The following is a 21,850-nucleotide window of genomic DNA, read 5'->3' as shown; positions in this document are numbered from 1 at the left end:
CCAATCAATTTACCACAGGTGACTCCGATCAATTTACCACAGGTGATTCGAATCAATTTACCACAGGTGATTCCGATCAATTTACCACAAGTGACTCCGATCAATTTACCACAGGTGACTCCGATCAATTTACCACAGGTGACTCCAATCAATTTACCACAGGTGACCCTGATCAATTTACCACAGGTGATTGCGATCAATTTACCACATGTGATTCCAATCAATTTACCACAGGTGACTCGATCAATTTACCACAGGTGATTCTGATCAATTTACCACAGGTGACTCCGATCAAGGTGCAGCAACATCCTAGCAAAGATCAAGAGAAATGTGAGACATCTGAGCTACATTTCAAGTCGTGTTGCAAAAGGTCTGAATATTTTTGTAAATGTGATATTCAGTTTTTTTTTTATTAAATTTACAAAATTGTCTAAAATTCTGTGTTGACTTTGTCATTATTGGAGTGTAGATTCACCACACAGGCAACCAGGGCACCACAATACTGGTTCACGAAGGGGCAGGATTTGCAGGTTGGCACTAGATGGTACTGAACCCCCCACCATCGCCCCTATTCATTCTGTATGGGGCTGTCCCTGAGGAAGTGATAACCTCACTGCCAGTGTGAATGTGGCCTTAATGATGGATTGGAATACACCAATGCTACGCATTCACCGTGCATTGTTTTTGTTCAATTAGATGAAAATATTGATCAACAAAATAATAATTTTCTATCCATTATTTGGGCAGTAATTCAGAAACAATCTGACATCCCTGGGGTCTCCCCAGTCATCTTTGTACATGGGGGTATGATGGAATGACACAATATGAGGGGAATATATTCTTCCCTTCATGTATATATCATTGTATAGGGAATTGCTGACGTTGCACACGGTATTTGTATGAAGGTTGCGGATGATACCGCACGGTACACCCGCTATCTGTGGGCCACATTCGGTACCGGAACACAGGTCACCCGGGTACCACACAGAGCTCCCCCCTCCTCCTCCCCCCAGGCCGGTACATGAGCGGCCCGGCCTGAATTTCCAGGGGGAGCTATTATAGGAGGACACTCGGGCCGCGCTCCTCACACACAGACATGGCCGCCTCCACTCCTGCTAGAAGCGGCCCCCGGGCTTCCTCCATTAGAATTCCGTCCCCGGGCAGCCCGACTCGGCTCTCCCGCTTGCAAGAGAAGGAAGAGCTGCGGCACCTGAATGACCGGCTAGCCGCTTACATCGAGCGGGTGAGGTCCCTGGAGGCGGACAAATCTCTGCTGAAGCTGCAGCTGGAGGAGAAGGAGGAGGTGACCAGCAGAGAGGTGTCCAACCTCAGGCTGCTCTACGAGACCGAACTGGCCGATGCCCGCAAACTGCTGGACCACACGGCCAACGAGAGGGCCCGGCTACAGGTGGAGCTCGGCAAGATTCGGGAGGAGCACCGACAGCTGCATGCCAGGTAACTGGGGACATGGGGGGGGCACTGACCTCCTATTCACCTGTAACCCCTCTCACCTGGCCCTCTGTTCACCTGTAACCCCTCACACCTGGCCCTCTGTTCACCTGTAACCCCTCACACCTGGCCCTCTATTCACCTGTAACCCCCCCTCACCTGGCCCTCTATGCATGTTCACCTCTAACCCCCTTCACCTGGGCCTCTCTTCACCTCTAACCCCCCTCACCTAGCCCTTTATTCATCTGTAACCCCCCTCACCTAGCCCTTTATTCACCTGTAACCCCCCTCACCTGGCCCTCTATGCAACTGTAACCCCCCTCACCTGGCCCTCTCTTCACCTGACTGCTTCTCTCCCCCACCTCCCATTCTCCCTGCACACTTTTAAATTTTTCATTTTGGCCCACAGTGTATTTGAGTTTGACAACCCTGATCTAAATGATTACATTTGTTATAATGACATTGCATAGTGGGTAAAGGAGCATCTGTGGGTTTTTTTTTTGTTTTAGGTTAGCTCGACAAAACACCTTTACAAAAGCCAATAATATTTTGTTAAAGTAGCGGTGACCTCGTTGCTATGCTGCACACTACCTGTGCTGATTTGTAGGAGAATCCCAGCAGGTCCTCCAGATACAGACTGTACTACAAAAGAGAAGACACAAGGCCAGTCACCACTCACATATAGAAGGAGATCAGCTGTGACTGGTCTTCATTAGAGTAATCTCCTGCAAAAAGAAAAACTATCACACAGGAGATCTGCACATATAAAGAAAAAAAATAATTTTTGTGTTTGCAGACCTAGGAAGTAACAGACCTTGTTCATGAGAGTTTCTCTTTAAAGGGACTGGAAGTGTGACGCATCCTTATAAATGCTGGTGTAAGGATTTCACCTTATAGTCATGTGGCAATGTATCTCTGTAACCTCTACTAAAAATGAAAATACAATTTTGATTGGGAGCAGAAATTAGGTTCTGAATGAATATGTGAAAGTATTTGGACCAATAGATTTTGCATTACATTTTAATGCTGTAAATCTTACAAATATCAAAAATCAGATTTTTAAGGGCTGCAACTGCACATCATTAAATAATATGTAAAGAACATTTCACTCTAGTGAACCACACAGCACCATCATTACCAAGACTTTCCTTCAATGCCCAGCTGTGTGTACAACACAGCACTTTTGGCAATTTGCTCCATCCTCGCATACATCTGTCAGTGATGAGAGAAGGAAAGATGTTTAATAATGTTGTGCTCCCTTCTGCAGGCCTATGCAAAGTGAAAACAAAAGCCGCCTTCTAGAGAGTTATCGGCACCGTGTGTCTCCATTGAAATATGTGGTGTATGAGCCAAATGTTTGTTTCTCTTTCTCCTAATCCTAATTCTCCTAATCCTAAAAGGAAACAGATGATTTCCAGTAGGAGAGAATCGGAGATGTCCACACCATTTTTTTTTCTATGCCATAAGTTCTGAATGAGTGTTTGCGAAGTTCTGATTTTACATAGATCTGCGTGACACTGCATGTTTATCTATGTATTGATAATCGCCAGTAATGTGTTTCTTTGTGCAGTGATTACTGTAATGTTTACCTGTAGTCTAATATGACTTATATTGTGTTACAGAAATACAAAGAAAGAATCCGATTTAAGCCTTACACAGAACCAGCTGAGAGATGCGGAAGCCAAGCTGAATTCTAAAGAAGCTGAACTTGCAACTGCTCTGAGTAATAAAAGGGGTTTAGAAGAGCAGATCCACGACCTGAAGGCACAAATAGCTGGAGTACGAAGTTTTATATTTTCTGTTTTTTGTTGTCTAGTATCTTGTGCTTAATGTGAAATATGGGCATTGTGTTCATAAAATTACAGAAGGGACAAGCTAAATAGCTTTAAAACTTTGTCATAGCTGCAAAGGCACCACTTTAGGTTCTCCATTTGCCAAATTTGTTCCTCAGGTAGCCAGACAATTTATGCAAATTTTAGGAAATGTTTGGAAAATACCCCATGCTCTCCAAACCATTTACTTAAATGTGAAGGGTGTATAGAATGAAAAGCATACCTAAACTCAGAATTTTTACTGTACATAAAAGAATAGACAACCCTTTTATTTAAAGTATATTTTGTTGTTTTTTTAAGTGCAACATCCTTTTTTTTGGGTGCAGCACTACCTCGGCAATCAAGAATTAATGGGAGTGCAATGCCTCCCGGGATACCTACGTCACGCATCCCGGGAGGCTCTTGGCTGCCACTTCTGTGGATGCCCGAACATCTCGGGTATGCGCAGAAGGAGCCCTTCCATCAATAAAAAAAAAATTGACGATCTCACGCAAGCACATGAGTCTGGCAATTTTTTTCCCAATCTATGCCACCGGTTCTTGCGCCTGCGCAGATCGGGCAACGCAGGAAGAAGAACCCTGAAGAAGATGCTCGAGCCCGAAGACGGAGCCCAAAGACGGATACCAAGACGACGCGGGGCCTGATGGAAGAAACCTCCCAACGGACAGACTGCTATGGTAATGTGATTTGTTTTTGTTTTTTGTGTGTTTACTTCTGCTTAAAAAATATAAGATACATGATAATAGTCATTGGTGCATTGGATCTTTAAAATTACTACTAAATATAAATCGTAGTACTTTTTATTAGCTTCCCCCTTTGACACACCATGTCATCTACTGCGGTATAAAAATGTATTTTTGAGGTGCAATACAACATTAGATCTGGTTGCTACTAGAATAACCTTCTTCCAGAAGTCTTTTGTGTGTATGTTGATATGTTTGCCTATAATGTATGTTGATATGTTTGCCTATAATGTATAACATATTCTTTACTTTCACATCTGTTTATATTTAACAGCTTGAGTCTTCATTGAGGGACACAACAAAACAGCTGCATGATGAAATGCTATGGAGAGTGGACCTGGAAAATAAAATGCAAACCCTCAAGGAGCAGTTGGATTTTGAAAAAAATATGCATGGTCAGGTACATTACAATATGGCAGGAAATGGTTGAAAACTTATAATCCTAAATTTGTAGCATTTTATATTTTTCATATGGTAAAAATTTTTATGTCATTCATAGGGGGAAGTGACTGACACCTAAAAAAAATTAGAATGTTCATACTCTATAATCTCTAGGTGTGATTTAACAAAAGGTCTACACTTGATCACAAGTTTGCAGAGATCAATTCCAGTTTAAGATCATCGATCACTTTTAATGAAACTTCTGTGAACATATAACACGTTTCTCCAAAGCACTCCATAAAGAAACATTTCTTTTACACTGAGTTTTTATGCTGTTAGACGAACATCCATATTGATTTGATCTACATGATAATGTGCAGATCTCTTTTCACCTGGTCCTGGTAATAGAAACATTGTAATAACAGATAAAACATACCTTCTATGTAGAGACCATTGTATAGAAAGATAATCAATAGGGTACCATGGAGTTACAAAGCACTGTACCTGTTTTTTTTGTATCTTACAGGAGCTGCACGAGATGAAGAAAAGACATGATACCAGGATTGTGGAAATAGATTCTGGTCGAAGGATAGAATTTGAAAGCAAGTTGGCTGAGGCCCTGCAAGAGCTTAGACGAGACCATGAACAGCAGATCCAGGACTACAAGGAGCAGCTGGAGAAAACATTCTGTGCCAAGGTGGTTTTACAGCTTATTATATGGGCAAGGCTATGCTAAAAGCTGTTGGGCTGATAAAATATGCATGCTGCAGTTGTTTTCTTTGTATGAACACCTTTTCTACCTTTTCTGTTTTTTTTTGTTTTTTTGTTTTTTTTTTACGAAGGACACGACACATGAACATAAGGAAAAACAAGTACAGCATATAAACAGAAATGTTTTCAATTATAAATTAGTGGGGAAATTAACTATGTGTATCAAAAACTGTTAACGAGACAGGAGGGTCATTAGCCAGTAAACTATATAAGTACCGTGGGGTTTGGTCAGACGATGAGGCAACTAATTTCTGAAGGGCAACAGGTAAAGTAACAATGTACGATTCCCTGACTGTAAAGAAACCCTCCACTTTTGACTACTTTGGAACGTGGATTGTCGTTGGAAATGAACGACCGTCACAGCGGATCTGATTGGCCGACGATATCTATCGTGTGTACGGTTGTTCAGTGATCGTGCATGTTTCTGCAATATACTTTCTCCTTTACATGTCACTCCCTGCATCGTTCAAATGATTGTATCTAGCGTGTATACACTATTGGTGGATTATATTTCAACTATCGTATCGTTACAGCATGTACAGAACTGTGCACAATACGATTGTTCAATTAAATTCGCGCATGATTGTTGATCGGTTGTATACGTTCATTTTCTAATGATAATTGTTGGAAGTGTGTACCTAGCTTAAGTGTAGCCTTGCCTCTCCAAAGATGGCACAAGTAGGAGATAATGGTAGGACATTTAATAGATGGCACTGGGCATTCATCACAACGTCCCTCCAAAATTGATTTTGGAACAGTTCCAAAACGTGATACAAGTCAGCTTCTTTTCCTTCACACGTTAAACATCTTGGGGAGGAGTCAAGGCCCATATAGTAAGAACAAAGAGGAGAAATGTAGACTCCATGAGAAAACGTTAGCGTCATCTCCCTATATTGAGATGCGGAGATCGCTATCCTAAAATTCCTTAAGCTATCACTGGGTTTTCTCTCAGGAAAATGCATACCCCATCTATTTAAGCTTATATGTCTAGTCTCATAATCCAGGTTGATTTTGTATATTTGGTATACATCTGTTATAACAACCTTTTTCAAAAAAAAAATAAGTGTGGGAAAACCTTTAATTGGAGGGATTATGTTCTGTGGATTCTATGTTGCATGCTGGACTGCATTTATTGGTACGCCAGCTGTTTCTTGTATAACATGTTTACAACATTATATCAGTAGTCTTAACTAAATTATTCACAAGAAACTAAGGGAAGAGGTCATTTTAGCGAAGGGGCAATTAGGTGTGTGTGTGTGTGTCTAGGCTCTGGGAGTATTGTAAAGCTAAACTAAAGTTCTACTTAATAGAAAAACAACATAGAGAAGGTTTTTTTGTGGCAAAAGATCCATGTTATTAATGATTCGTTCTTATAAATACATAACAATAATCTTTGTAAAATTTCAATTGTCTGGAACAACATGGCCAGGTCATTTTTAAACCGGCCCAGCTTGGGCACTAGACAATAAACTTCTGTCAGGAATATATAACATACCATTGATTTTGTTTAAAAGAAAACGTGACACTACGTTTTGCGAGGTTGAACACAATTATCCAACAGTATCTAGGTTCATATCAAATACATAATGTCAGTGTAACGATCACAAAAAAACAATATATATAGATGTTAAATAAATACAGTAACAATAATACCCATTAGAATAGAGCAACAAAATGGTGTTATAGCTACCAAAATAGGAGTGGTGAATAAATGAGAAGTGATATAAATATTATACATTTGTAGTTGGTTTATTATTGATAGGTAATTTAGGTTGGAAAGGGTATTAAAGACCCAATAATGTGTTATATGTCAGTCCCTATGTGAGTATATGTAAGTAGATGAAACATAGCATTATAGTTGGGTATGTTGTTGGGGTAATCATAGTAAATAGAAAGTAGTAATAGTAGGTGTAAAAAAAAAAATGAAAAACATATTCCTTGAAGGTATGCCACGTATATTAATATGACAGATATGGGGACAAAGGTCCCAAACTCGTTGAAAATGACCCAAAAGCCTCTGTTGTGGAGGGGAATTGTATGGAGTAACCACCCAAAAAAGTAGAGGACCTATGATGGGGAAAGTATATAAAATAAATATATGATAGTGTGAATATATTATCCCATATATATATATATATATATATATTTATTTAAAACAATTATGTATTAAGTGCCATAAAGGGTGAGTAGTGTATTTCGTCTTAACTGCATGTAATGATGCCAAATGAAGTGGTTCTGTGTGTGCGCGGGCCCTATTAAGGCTTCACTTACAAGATGGGGTACACAGGAATAGATAATTAAATGGTAACTTTGGTCGGCGTTGGTGGTCAAAGAAGTAGCCAAAAAGTTTCACGGGATGAAAAATAATTATATAGATAATAAAGCTTGAGTAGGTAATTTAAACCTAAGAAGCATAAATTGAGACATAAAATACATGATAGATGCCTAAGTTCCACTTAGAAATTTTGCGATCAGGTCTTTATTGCAGAAATGCTCAGGTGATGTCTCTTCTGCAGTAAAACATACCTGCCCGATGGCTGTCCTTGTTGATCAAGGAGGAGAAGAAGATGGCGGTGCCCAAGATGGAGCAGGGACAGGCATATGTATAGGAAGATTGTAATAAGGACTGGTTTCATGTTGAGTTCTGTTTTTATATCAGTCTACTAAATGTGAGGGATGATAATGAAGTATTATAAAACCTATAGGTAAGTTTCTGAGGAAGAAAAGGTATATGAAGTAGCAGAGAATTGTGAGCACAGGAAATCTTTAAAACCACATCTGAATGGCAGAATCCTTGACATCTATTATTTAGTGGTATCATGATAACATAATAAGTGGTTGTTTAAAGCAATTTAATATTTTTTCTCCTTTTTCCAGGGTTGGATACAGTAGAGTAAGCTGTTACTCTACTTTATAGAGTTGTGTAGAGTTGTACGGAATAACTAGTTGCTCATATTTGTTATATTTAGTAGTAATCCCTACTGCTAGTCCACCCGGACTTCTTCTTGTTATGTTTTGTAGTTTGTCTAAGTCACTTGGAGCAGCTCCAATTGAATGCGCCCAAATACTAAAAGATATACCATGACCTGGATAAATGAGAACCTTCACAGACATTCATTGATGTTGATGAACTATTTGTATCCTAAAAATTTTTTTTTGGTGTATTGCCGAAGTGTTGAGTGTAATAATTATAAAATTACCTAATTATATTTGCAGATGTATTATAGAAACCTTATTATGGTAAGTAGAAAGGGCACAGAGCAGTCAAAAGAAGATCGAAAGTTACAAAGCAGAGTAATAGAAAGTAAGGTACCAGAACAGGTTGAAACGAGGAAAGAGCAAGATCAGGTACAGATCTGTTGGCAGAACAATTGTTTAATTTTATTAAAAATGTCCCTGTAGTGGAAAAGTATCCCAAACCAAGGTTCTAGAATATGCAATATGCTTCCACTAGAAAATCAACAATTGTACTTCCAGATTGGCTCATAAGTGTAATATTTGACCTGACCAATCAATTGACATTGGAGGGAAGGCCATCTAGTCTGTATTTTCATTTTGACCTCCTTTAATTTTATGGGGCTCCCAGAGAGCTCTAGAAGAGATCTGCATTTATGTGACGATATTAGGCAGTGCCCTTTTCTGCTTGATAGATTACAGTATAGTTACTATAAACAACCAGGCACTGTCTGGGTATTTAGACTTATTTAAAATTTAAAGGAAGTTAGTCACTCATTCTATTAAATGAAGCTAACAAAACACTGGGTTGATAAATCACTACAGAAAAATCTAAATACTTTAGTTGAAATTGCTGTGGTTTTTCTGGCTCCATTTGTTTTTTTTTGTTGTTTTTTTGGCTTTTACATTTTAGACTCATTAAGTTAACATTAGGCAACTGCTTCTGTTCAATTCCAGGGTGACTGAAAATGGATGGTGTTTTTTTTTTAATTTTATTGTACTGTAGTACTGAAAACTGCTATTGCTAACCTAAAATTACTAGTTGTTTGCCTGTCTCTGTACAAGTCCCTGACTTAATAGTTAATAGTATATATCAAATAAAGGTCAATAAATTCCAACAACTAGCATTTTCAAAAGTGAAGTTTAGCAAATGACATCCTTCATATTTCATTAAAAAGAGGTTTCCTTTAATGTTTTATTTTGTCTGGACATCTGGATACATCTTTGTAGAAATTGTAAAGCTGAATACACAGATAACATACATATTTACAGTTCACATTTCCATATTACAATATTCAGTCCTGAGAAATAAACTATTTAAATGGTAATTTTCAAGACCTTAGAAATAAATTGTTGGGCATTTAAGGCTACCCTGTGCATGGGTCCGTTGTCACATATAAGCAATGCAATACCATATAAGCCCCATGTGACATCATTGCTGCTGTATACTACATCCCAATGTCAGGTGAAATAATAAAGATGTGACTAAAACTAAAAACAACCACTGTACCCTACCCTTCTTTTATATACTGAACCAACATATACCTTGCTTGATTTGTGGAGTATATCCTAATAGACTTAATCCAGGGGTTTATCCCCAATCTGATTTATGTTTGTTATATACTGACTCAATAGCGGGAATCAAACTGAACTATATTAGTTTGCACACTTGCTTTCCTTAGGGGTATAGGGCAAGCCTGGCCCCTTTACTTTTCTTTTTGGCAATGGAACTCTTAGCCATTTTGGTCTGCAGTCTTGCAGGTTTTTGTTTAACCTCTTTATAGGAATACATACTGGTATATGGTGTTTATTTAGAAAATCCTAACCAATATGTCAACCACCTTCTGCTAATCTTTTAAAACTGGTATGATCTCTTGCTTCCATGTAAATTGGAAAAAATATACACTATATCTCAACACAGTTCCATTTGAAAGAGTATAACTGTACTTTAAAAGTATAGTAATTTGTTTTACTGCCCACTATTTAATAATTTTGTCTCGTCCTTCTGAAATCTGTATTGTTATACCAGGATCTATAGCTGTGTGAAGTATGTAGCAGGTCAGAGCAGCCTCAGACCTTTATAATTTGTGTAAAATTGTGTAGGCTTTTTTTCACCTACAAGTACATTCTGATTTGCAGTGATAATTGTTGCTTGTGTTTTTCTGTTTTTTTCAAAGTTGGAGAACGCACAGCTTGCTGCTGCCAAGAACAGTGATTATGCCAGTGCAACCAGGGAAGAGATCATGTCTACAAAAATCAGAATAGATACGTTGGCCTCACAACTAAACCAGTATCAGAAACAGGTACTGCCTTATCTCCTCAATGAAGTATAGTATAACGGTTGTGGTGAGTTAGTATGGATTAAAATGAAGACATTGATTATATTATGGGTGAATAATACACATACCACACCTCCTACTACATTTACTGAGATTGGAATATGTAAATTATTTTATGTGTCAGGAAAAAAGCACCGATGTTCAAAGAGAATTAGTGTGAGTAAATCTATGACAAGTAGTATGTTGACCACTTGCATGTTGTGCACCCATTACATGGGTCCCTTTATAATGTGCACCTGTTTTGTTTTGGGTAGATCCTATGGATTACAGAAACTGATTTATGGAGATCTGCTAATTTGGAAATTCAATTCCAGCCCTTATCTTCATGGTGCAACTATTAAATATACTGTAATTTTAAAATGTTCCTTGCTTTGTTCCAAATTTTAACAAGATTTTTTTTGTTTTTAACTTTGTTTGAAAACATATTTCAGTCTATGCTTGTGACATATATTTCAGGGCTCTTCAAGGACTTTATACACATAAGGTACAGTTTAAATGCAGAGATTTGTACATGCAACACACATTGCCATGTTTTTTATGTGTTTATTTATAGTGTCAATTTTTCATTGTGTCTGTTTGACATGGATGGAAAACTGTAATTCAATGCAGGGAAAACTGCAGCATGTATGATATTGCAAAACGTACCGGAGCACACTGTGGTGTAAGACAGTTTGCCTGAAGATCAGAACAAAGCAGTGGAATTCTATCATGTATGAGAACTCCAGGTCAGGAGAACAAGATTAGTTTTCTATTCTTGTTATGCTTACCGGTTCATCGCTACACATACTGGGAGACTGACTTTCTAAAGATGAAAGTCATAAATTTATATTACTATGCTAATTTTAACTTCTTGTCAGAACTCTGCACTAGAAAACAAAGTAAGAGAACTTCAGGAACTGCTGGACCGTGCACACGATCTGCATCGGAGACAGATGACGGAGAAGGACAGAGAGGTGTCCGAGATGAGGCACAAATTGCAAGAGCAGTTGGAGGAATATGAGCAATTGCTGGATGTGAAGCTTGCATTAGATATGGAAATAAATGCCTACAGGAAAATGCTGGAGGGAGAAGAACAAAGGTGAGAAGATATATGGTAAATATGTTTAGGATATTGTAAGCTGGGAACTGGTTTAGGAATCCATGAAGAAATGTGAATTTATACTTCACATAATTAGTATTTTTCCCTATGTGTACTTAAACACCACCTATACCACTTCTAGCAGCAAATGACTTTGAATATTGTGTAAAGGCTATTAAGTGTTTGCCTAAGGAGTTTAGGACAATGATTTCTTTCTATTGGTTCTATGCAATGAATGAAAAAAACAGATAATTAGGATTTTCCAATGCATATTTGTTATATTATCTGACCTTTTCCTGAACTGTTTTATTGCCTGGCCGGCATGCTTGAACCTCTTCAATATCTTGAGCCACTGGCTCAAGTAAATATGCAGTTTAAAGACTTGTTAGAGGCAAATGAAGATAGATAGACTATTATGGGTGAATCGGGGTGATCTGGAATGGGTTTCCTCACCCTAAACTCATTTGCTATTAGTTGGAACATGTTTTACATCCAGGACCAGATCCATTACAGGTTTGTTAAATCACCCATGTTCTCCCAAGATAGTCTTATGTTCTCCAGTTTAGGAGAGCTTAAATAAATTAGGCCTAGTGAGTCGGGAAACATCCAGGACTCCTGCTGTGCATGTATAAGCAGCTGTTTAATATCCGTTCCTTCATTTCACTTTAGATACACACTGGTGTCTATCTTTTGTTAGCTAAATAATACATTACTGCATGCTGCACAAGTAATGGGGCAGGTTCATTAATAAACTATGCTGTTTATTATTGGTGCTACAATTTAGGCTGAAATTATCCCCGAGTCCTGCACAGAGGGGCACAGTCTCTCGAACCAGCTCAAGCCATCAAGTACGAGGGAAGAAGAGGAAGTTGGATGAGAGTGAGAGAACACCAAGCAGACCTACATACAGAATTATTCAGGAAGCCAATGCTTCAGGACCAGTATCTGTAGAGGATATAGATCCTGAGGGGAAGTACATGAGACTCGAGAACAATTCAAGTGACGTATGTTACATATTTCATTTTATTGTCCAAGTAATTTGATTCTAGTTCACAAATGTGTCATAAACAGAAGCCATTCTGTAAAATCTATTGAGCAGCAGAATGTTTGACTGATATTGGAATTGGAGTTGTTGGACCTTATCTGCTCTCAAGTTGGTATCCGTGTCACACAGAAGACCATCTTTTATTTTGGCTATGTGACTAGAATTTCTATTTCTTGTTAGATCCAACTCAAAAAGAACTGTCATTTATTTGGATTTGCTTTGTGAATATAGCCCCTAACAGTGTTTCTCAACCTTTTTAACTTGGGGGAACCCTTTGAAACAACTTTTAGGTCTTCGGGGAACCCCCTGCTATAGTTATTATATTCACAGCTCATAGTATATTAGTGAGGTTATCAGTAGGAAGAATGCCTTTTACTTTGCTGGGCATTGGGAATAATGTCACCCTTACAGGTAGCCAAAAAGATCATATTTGTCATTTAGACTGACCTGAGAGGTACAAATTGCCCCCAGCAAGGGATTATTTGTTCTGCTATATAAGGTTTTATTAGGTATATATTTGTACATGTTGTAATCATTTTATTAACTACGGAATTATTTTTTTACAGGATCAGCAGCTAGGTGGCTGGACAGTCAGAAGACAGCATAGAAGTTTGCCTGAGATTAGCTATAAATTTCCCGGGCGATTCATCCTTAAAGCTGGCCAGCATGTTACTGTAAGTGCTAAACATCCATGGGATCATGTGTTTGCAAGAAAGATATTTTTTAACAGAAAATCAGAATGCAACAACGCCAAATATTTTACATTTAGTGTTCCTTTGGAACAGGGGGCCCCAACCGGTTTGGAGGCCGGTCCAGGTCTGACAGCTGAGCCGCGAGAGCACTGAGACCAGTGGTGGAGCCACAGACCATGTACCCTATATGGATCGCAGGCTCGGTGGTGGGCGGGTTGTGTATCTGGATGGGGCAGGTTTTGGCATCATGACGTCACTATGGGGGATTTTTTCCCCTTCCCTTTGAGTGACACACGGCACCCCGCGCATGCCCAGCTGTAGATTTAGTGGTCCGCAAGCTCTAAAAGGTTGGGGACCACTGCTTTAGAAACAAGTCAGCGGTAGTAGCATCTGTATCCGTCATAACCTGTATTGGGTCTCCATGGGCATTAACTCTGTGCTGGAAATATAAATTTAGTCTCTGAGAGCTGCTGATTTATATGCAAACAAGCAATATCTTCATTTTATGGTGGCATTGCAGTAGGAGGACATAATAGTGTAAGACAAATAGTGTAATTCTGATGGTGTTGCATGTACACACACTCTGTCTTCTTTACTTTTAGCAGTTTCCCATTGCTGTCACTTTTGCAAAGATTTATGCCGGATAAACCATTACAGAAGTATTAATATCTCTGTACCACTTCTACTCAGACCTGATACTACTTCCAACTAAAAGGAGACAATTTCAGCTACAGCGAACCCCACTCTAAAACTAGAGGATCAGCCTGTAGCCTGTTCCAATTTTCTGGCATTGGTTCTTACTGAACTCCTAAAACTTTTTTTTTTTTCTGCATCCACTCTTTTAGTCATTTCTTTAGGAAGACTGGAAAAGCCCTAATGGGTTGTGTGTGGTGACCTGTTTGACATCCCCCTGGATTTTGTTTTTTTATATGGAAAAGTGGTTAATGTCTCTTTGGACGGACTCCGATTACTATCGTCAAGAATGCTACTTCAAGCATTTGATCCATGTTTGAAAAGATTAAGGGAAATGATCTTATCTCTGTTATTATTGTTGGGTCTCTCATGTGGTCATCCCATCCAATCCCATTTCTCTGTGTGGGATTTTAATCCATTAGTTAGAGATATTCCACTTTGATGCACAAAGTTGTACTTTTTATGGCAAGTTATTGAGCTGCTTTTTTTTTTATCCTGCTAGGAACACATTTTAGCCTTAAATAAGGGCAAAGTGGTCTTGAAACTCAGAACTGATCACTTTTTGTAATTTTTTTTTTTTTTTGTCAACATGTCTTGTTCATGGTTATCAGAAGAAAATTGCCTTGTTTGGTTTGGATGCAGTTTGCCTGCACAAGACCTATTTTTCAGCTACTGCTTCTTTTAGGAATATGGTTTCCCTTTTTGTCTGAATCAGCTTAGGAAAGGTGCCCTGGTTTCTTGTTGCAGCATCTTTAGATGGTTGAGACAGACCATCATTCAGGCTTATGAGATCAGGTTCTCCCACTCCACTGGGGAAAAGAAAATCTCTTGGATTTTCATCATTGGGCCTTTTTTGTTTCTCAAATATGCCAGGCTGACGCCCCCTCCTCTGTTTATACATTCTCCAAAGTTCCCTCAGATGAACATTGATGCCAGCTTACATTGGGTCTGTTACTGGTTGTTTGCCCACCGCTTAGTTGGATTGCCCTCTGCATTTTGTGTTTATCATCATGCTCTTGGTATTGCTTTTCTGTTAGAACTGAGGCAAGCTGGTAGTAGGAGGATATTTTGCCCTGGCCAAACTTCCTTTAGGCAGAGGTATAACTTGAAGGTTTAAGACTGTGTCCCTCAATTCAATAAAAAAGTTGGCATTGGCTTATTTTCTCTTTATATCTTTCAGGACTTTTATTCATTTTAGCAAAGTAATTGTGTTTTTACAATAAAAAAAATACTGGACTGTTTGAGATAGTGTTTACCTCTGTACACAAATCAGTGGAGTCTTTAATTGCAGGCTATGTATACTCTGTAGCTTATGTTACAGCAAGCAGACTTTAAAAACATTTCATTTTCTATCTTTTAATTGTCAATTATTTAATTTACAATCACACTCTGTAATGGTTACCAATTGTGGTCTGTTTTGTCTAACACTGTTAAAAGAATATAATTTTTTTCAATTTTACTGTTCAATGTATTCTGTACAGAATGTGTTTTTGTTAAATGCAAACATTCTATGTTCTACACTTATGTATCCTGTTAATATAACAGATATGGGCTGCTGGAGCTGGAGCCGTACACAGTCCTCCCACTGACCTGGTGTGGAAATCCCAGAAGTCTTGGGGATCAGAGGGCGATGTCAAAGTAACTCTACTAGATTCTACTGGAGAGGTGAGATGTATTTTCTACATTTAATATTGGATATGGCATCTCTTTGGCATTTATTATTGCATATGGTTCTGCTTACGTTTTGCCAACAATGCAGTTTTATGTAGAAAGTTCAGATTTTTTTGTTCAGAAATACCCAGAAGGACATTAGCTGCTGTGCTTTCATTGGATTCACATTGTTTCACATTCAATTGTTGCTGTTGGAGGTTTTCCAATGCAGTGCAACACATCGGTGGTCATAGATAATGCAATGATGGAGGGAGGCTAGATAAAAGATTTTTCCCCTTTTATATATTTTACTTTTATAAAGGTCTGCATTTGCTTGAAAGCAGAACTTCCAGTAAAAAAAAAAAACCACTTTTTATTGGTGTAAAAGCGGCAACCCCCCTGCAAACAGAGTCCAGTAGCACCCACGCCGTCCCTTCTTTTTTTTGGCATGAACTGGACGGAGGAAGCTGTCATTATCATTCAGGTTCTTAGGTCACCTGATCTTGAAAGAGTGGACAACACACCTTCCTGAAAATGTTTACATCACAGAAAAAGCTCTTTCTTTGCATCTCTGAGATCGGACATGCGCAGAATGAGCAGCTCACAGCCTCCTGGCATATGTTATGTATGAATACCTGGAGGCTGTGGGTTTCTGGCGGTGAAGAAAAAAACAAACACAGTTTTTCATTATATAAAGAGGTTAGCCAGCCTTTTTATTTAAAAGTTAAATGTTGTTATTGATCCGCTTTAAGTACTCCTGACGGTTAAGGTGCTGTAGCAGCTGAGGTTCATTTAACAAAATTTAAATTTCAGTTGCAATAAGTGCTCTGTTCATTAGTCTGTAATCTATATTTGTATTGCATATTGCTATTGAGATTATATCACATGGTATTCACAAAGGAGTAAAAAAATGGTAGTTTTTTTAACTTCTCCAAAGTGTATGTCTGTTCAAAAAAAAAGTAATATTCTAGAGCAGGGGTCAGCAACCTTTACTATCAAAAGAGCCATTTTGCCTCCTCTTCCACTAAAGAAAAATAGTCTGGAGCCGCAAAACATAACACAGTTTATAAACTTTTAAAAGTTTTAATATTTTTTTAATTTTACCTGTTACAACAAGTGTGCATGTGTAGGCCTACTTTGAAATAAATTAAACACTGAACTATGCCCCTAGAAGCCTCCAGCTTCTAACGTATCATCCTGTTACATTAGAAGCTGGAGGCTTCTAACGTAACAGGGTAGATTTTTTTTATGGGCAGAGTTCTTTATGTTCTGACGATGCCTTAGCGATGAAATTTTAAGGGGTGTTAGCCACAGGTGTCCCTCATTTGCAGCTTTAATTTTGTTCACCTGTACTCCCCAATCTTGAGTAGTTGGGATTCAGGTGCTAGAAGCCTCCAGCAATGTGTAACAGGGTAGATTATTTTGATGGGCAGAGTTCTTTATTTTCTGACGATGCCTTAGCGATTCAATTGTAGGTGGTGTTAGCCATAAGTGTCCCCCACTTGCACCTCTATTTTGGTCACCTGTACCGCCTCCCCCCCGTTCCAGAGAAATTGGGGTTCAGATGCTAGATGCTTCCAGCAATGTGTAACAGGGTAGATTTTTTTGATAGGCAGAGTTTTTATGAATTTTTAGGAGGTGTTAGCCACAGGTGTCCCGTACTTGCACCTCAAATTTTTTTCACCTGTACCCCCGTTTCCAGATAAATTGGGATTTAGGTGCTAGAAGCCTCCAACAATGTGTAACAGGGTAGGGGTTTTTTGATGGGTGGAGTTTTTAGGAGGTGTTAGCCACAGGTGTCCCCCACTTGCACCTCTAATTTTGTTCACCTGTACCCCCTTCCTGTTCCAGAGAAATTGGGGTTCAGGTGCCTCCAGCAATGTGTAACGGTAGATTTTTTTGATGGGCAGAGTTCTTTATGTTCTGATGATAGCCTAACAATTAAATTTTATGGGGTGTTAGTCACAGGTGTCCCCCACTTGCACCTACATTTTTGCTTTTGTACATCTCCCCATTCCAGAGGAATTGGGGTTCAAAGGAGGAGGATGTCCTTGTACACACCCATTTGTACACGCCCCATGGTAGATTTATTTCACTGGTAGATTTTTTTCATTAGAACACCGGATAGGGAATACCCCTCCTCCGCAGTGTCTTGGGAGGAAGGGGATCCCCCATCAGATCTCCCAGCGGCAGCCGAAGGGAGCCACAACAAGGAGGCTGAAGAGCCGCAGGTTGCAGACCCCTGATCTAGATGCATTACTTGCATGTTTACTAAATTTTGTTCCTTAAAGACATCAAGTACAGGGAAATACCAAAAATCCATTAAGCTCCAACTTTCTAGTCCTCTGCTGCACTGAAATCCTAAGCAATGTCATCCTGCCCAGTCTTCCTCTGCTGGACTACAGAACATTTCCTTCTCACCTAATCTCCATTACCTATAGCACAGTTGTTTTATAGTCCAAGGGGAGAGCTGAGAAGGGCTGAAATTTGGTCATTGTACTGGGTGTTGGATCAGGGTATGTATTGCTGATATTCCTTGCTCCACCTCATCACTTTTGTTTTTAATTCTTCCAGGAGTGTGCTGAACGCACCCTTTTTAGGATACAGAGAGAGGAGGGAGAGACTGATGATGAATTTCTGGAAGAGGAGCTATCAGAATTGCGTGCCAGGGTAAGTGTGCAATCTGCTTTCATTTGATAATTATTTCTGGGTAAAGTGACTTGAGTATGATGTCTTACACACATTGCTGTTTTTTGTTTGGTGATTTAGCCCAAACGAAAGAAAAAGAAATGTTGCTTACTGTCATGAATGCAGAACCTGCAGGTGAGGCCTCCTGCATGGATCACTTTGTACATTCTGCCCCCTAGTGCATAATACTTGTATAAACAATACATATATTCCTAACAACCACCCATATACTGACAGTCATCTCATTTAACCTAATTATTTTTCATTGATTCTGTAAGCTTTAATTTTGCCGCATTGCACTCTTTTGTGTCTTAGCTATGTGCATGTGTGTTCTATTCACTTTTGCTGATCATTGGAATGTTTTTCATACTATCCCTCACTGTGTGTATGTGATTTTAGGACTCCTATAGGTTTTATTTCAATTTATGGGGTTGCGGCACAGGATTGTTCTCCGCTATTCCTCTAAAATAAAAGAGGAAATAAACAAGTGTCATTGATGACACAATTTTTCCACAAGCTTTACCCACTGTGCCAGATGTATTTCTCTAATAGACAGTTCTCATGGTATACTATTAGGAGAATATACTGTTACAGGGAGATGATGTAATGGACCAATTTACATCTGTAGGTCTTGTACACTAAACCATAGATACCAAAAATGGACCCTGCACTAAAAATATCATGCTGGAGAACAAACTGGAGTGGTGTTAATAACTCTCCCATTATAACGTATATCTGGGATCATACAAAGTTTCAGGTACTTGCATGCTAATAATCTTGAATGGAGTGCAATCTCTATATTGATGAATCAAATACTTTGGAACTGTTTTATCTGATTTGAGCACTTTGTATTAAATATTGTTTAATAAGATGCAATCTACAAATGTTCATTTTTGGCACTGAATAGTCAGTCAGTCATTAAAATGTTTTTCCTGTTCCCCAGCATGGTGTCCGGTTTGTTGTGTTGATGCCACATTTGCACTGAATATGCATGATAATTGATGCATTATTGCAGAAAGTGACAGGCGATGTCCCTTCTGTAATAATCTGCTTGACCGCTCCAGGAAAACTGTCAGAAAAGCAGTTACACATGCACAGCTCCACTTTGCTTGTCAGGACAGCCAGCAATCTCCGCTACCCCTGTACGTGCCAGGAATGAACAAACTTAAATTAAATCATCCTGGTCCACCCAATCAAGATGGCTAAATATTGTATTCAGGAAGAGAAGGAAGGAGATGGCAGCACCCTGTGATGGAATGGGGGCAGGTGAGTATAGCGGGTTTTGGTGTGTTATTTTGTTGGCAGATGTAAGGAGATAGGAGGGCTTACCTGAGACCGTGGCATCTACAGTCTTATCCATGGCATTTGTGCAGAGTTGCCTCATGTTCAGCCCTGGATACATTTCGTAGCCTTCACGCTTTGTCATTTGGGATTTTACATTAAATCAGAAGTAGACTTGGGGTATGTGTGTTTTTTTTTTTTGTGTTAGAGTCATAAAGTTAGGATGTGTAACAGCACTGGCTGGGCGGCCTGAAATCCTAACTAAGTCTGTGAGTGGGAAGAATATTAAGAATTAACTTTCTCTAGGTAATTACACATAATCATTACCTTCTGCACTGTTAATAGATATTGGAGTAGAATTTTATTTTTGTGTGCTGGACATATGATGCAAATGAAATTATTGGCAAAAAACACGTTGCCTGTATGAAATCGTCTAGACTTGAGGCTGGGTCTCTGTTATAAAAACACATTTCTACTTTTACTCTTTTGATCTTTCTTCTTTTCTGCTTTCCTTAGGCCCATCAGACAGGGGATCCAAGCTGTTCTGTTATGTAATCCAGCCACTGAAGTATAAAATCAAGAAAACTGCTCTTCAAGTCCAAGCAGAGAATTTAACTTCAGTTTTTTCTTTCTTGCGTTTGCATTTGGCAAGATGCCTTTTATAATGCTGCTCATAGATCTGTCATCACACCTAGAAGAACATAGGAGCGTAGTCTGGGGAAAATGTGTCTAATTTATTCCAGATAAAGGGACTTGGCACAGTTTTGCACAGGTAGTGAAGTTGCACTGATTTGGGAGATAGTTGTATTTTTGTTTTTTTTTAAATAAATTCCTTACATTTTGCTGCACATATTCGTAACCTATTGAGGGGAAAATAATTACCTTTATAGTACTGTATATTGGCTGACTTTTTATAATTTCTTTTTCTATTTATAGCTGTAAAATATAAATAAAACCGGAAATATTTCTCAAGTCAGAGAAAATTGAGCCTTGCTTTACACTGAAATGCTTAAAATTAAACACTTTTTGGTGTTCTTTACTGAAAGGTAAACTGGTGGATACAGGGTATTATACTATATGGCCGATCTGTAGTGTTGCCTTCCATGGCACAATTTAATTTTTTTTCGGTGGTAGAAGTCAGGAGATCAGAATGTGATCTATACTGATGTCTCTGATCCAGGATTGAAATAATCGAAGCTGGTCATCCTTTGAGTCTGGTTTAAAAGCTTAATCCAATAAAAACGAATACTTTGGCTTTTTATGTTTAATTCTAGATAGCTAATGGGCTGTCATCCCTGTGCTTTGTGAGATCTCACAACTAGAATTCCTGGTTTTGCTCCTTCCACATCCAGTATGATTTTTTTTTCTTGTTTTAGTCAGAGTAGTTTCAATAGCTGCAAGAATGGATGGAGATGAAAGAATCCTTAGGGAACTAGGATTGCCTGGTTCTAACTTTAACTGACTCTGACCCTCATATGTCCCTGTGGAGGGTGGACTCCTAGAAAACACTTTAAGGAACATAAGGATTAGAGTAGATTGAGAATTGTAAACTAACTAATTATAAATCCAGTTTTCCAAATACCCTAAAGTGGAACTAAACCCAGTTGATACTTGTCAACTGTCCCTGTTCTGTCGCTGGTGCCGCAGTCTTCTACTTTTTCTTTTCGTATCCTGATCTACGTCCATCTTGATCAAATGGTTATTCAGTCTCAGGTTGCTCAAGGGGAGCTGCTGAGCATTGGCCTGTTTAATAGACACACGTAATGCCAGGAATTGTAGTAGTAGCAGTGCTATTTCAATGAAGAGGGAGTTCAAGCACTGGGCCACTCATAAGATTTAGCCTTCCTCAGTTTTTTCAGAAAATTTCAAGGTTGGCCCGCGACTTTGTCAGTTTTTAATTTTGTCCCACTGTGTATTTGAATTTGACACCCCTGGTAAAAACCAACTTTTCTTTGAGGGGGGGAAAAAATCTGTTTATACCCAAGTAAATTTGACAAAGTACACAATGAATAGCTGCAGACCAGTCAAAGTACCTGTGCTGACCACTGTCTTCCGACACTGGACACTTGAGGATTTGAGCTTCCGTAGAGCAGTAGAAGAAGTTGGCTTGGAGAGAGGATTTTTAGATGGATTATGTAGATGGTTGGGCGTGTCCTGTACCTGGGGAAAGCATGGCAGAAAGATGCAATATGGGAAAATAACTGGGCAGTGAAGACTGTAATATAACGATCTGCAGCTAACATTATGGTGCCA

General features: G+C 38.9%; 1 protein-coding gene across 2 annotated transcripts; it reads left to right on the top strand.

Annotated features, from left to right (window-relative positions):
* Positions 1 to 938: 938 nt before the first annotated feature.
* On the top strand, positions 939 to 20,569 carry LOC140324511 (lamin-B3-like). Of its 2 annotated transcripts, XM_072402450.1 has the most exons (12): positions 939 to 1,455; positions 3,072 to 3,228; positions 4,299 to 4,424; positions 4,932 to 5,102; positions 10,309 to 10,434; positions 11,328 to 11,548; positions 12,333 to 12,552; positions 13,160 to 13,267; positions 15,524 to 15,643; positions 18,203 to 18,298; positions 18,398 to 18,451; positions 20,114 to 20,569. In XM_072402450.1, exons 1-11 carry the CDS (start codon positions 1,097 to 1,099, stop codon positions 18,434 to 18,436), a joined length of 1,743 nt encoding a protein of 580 aa, XP_072258551.1. In that variant the 5' UTR covers positions 939 to 1,096; the 3' UTR covers positions 18,437 to 18,451; positions 20,114 to 20,569. The 2 variants fall into 2 exon arrangements, with proteins under 2 accessions (XP_072258551.1, XP_072258552.1); XM_072402451.1 differs by lacking the exon at positions 18,398 to 18,451.
* Positions 20,570 to 21,850: the final 1,281 nt, after the last annotated feature.

The sequence above is a fragment of the Pyxicephalus adspersus genome, chromosome 2 (assembly GCF_032062135.1).
Source record: "Pyxicephalus adspersus chromosome 2, UCB_Pads_2.0, whole genome shotgun sequence".
Lineage (NCBI taxonomy): Eukaryota > Metazoa > Chordata > Amphibia > Anura > Pyxicephalidae > Pyxicephalus > Pyxicephalus adspersus.
Note: the sequence above shows the minus strand (reverse complement) of the source record. Positions and strands in the feature narration are given on the sequence as shown.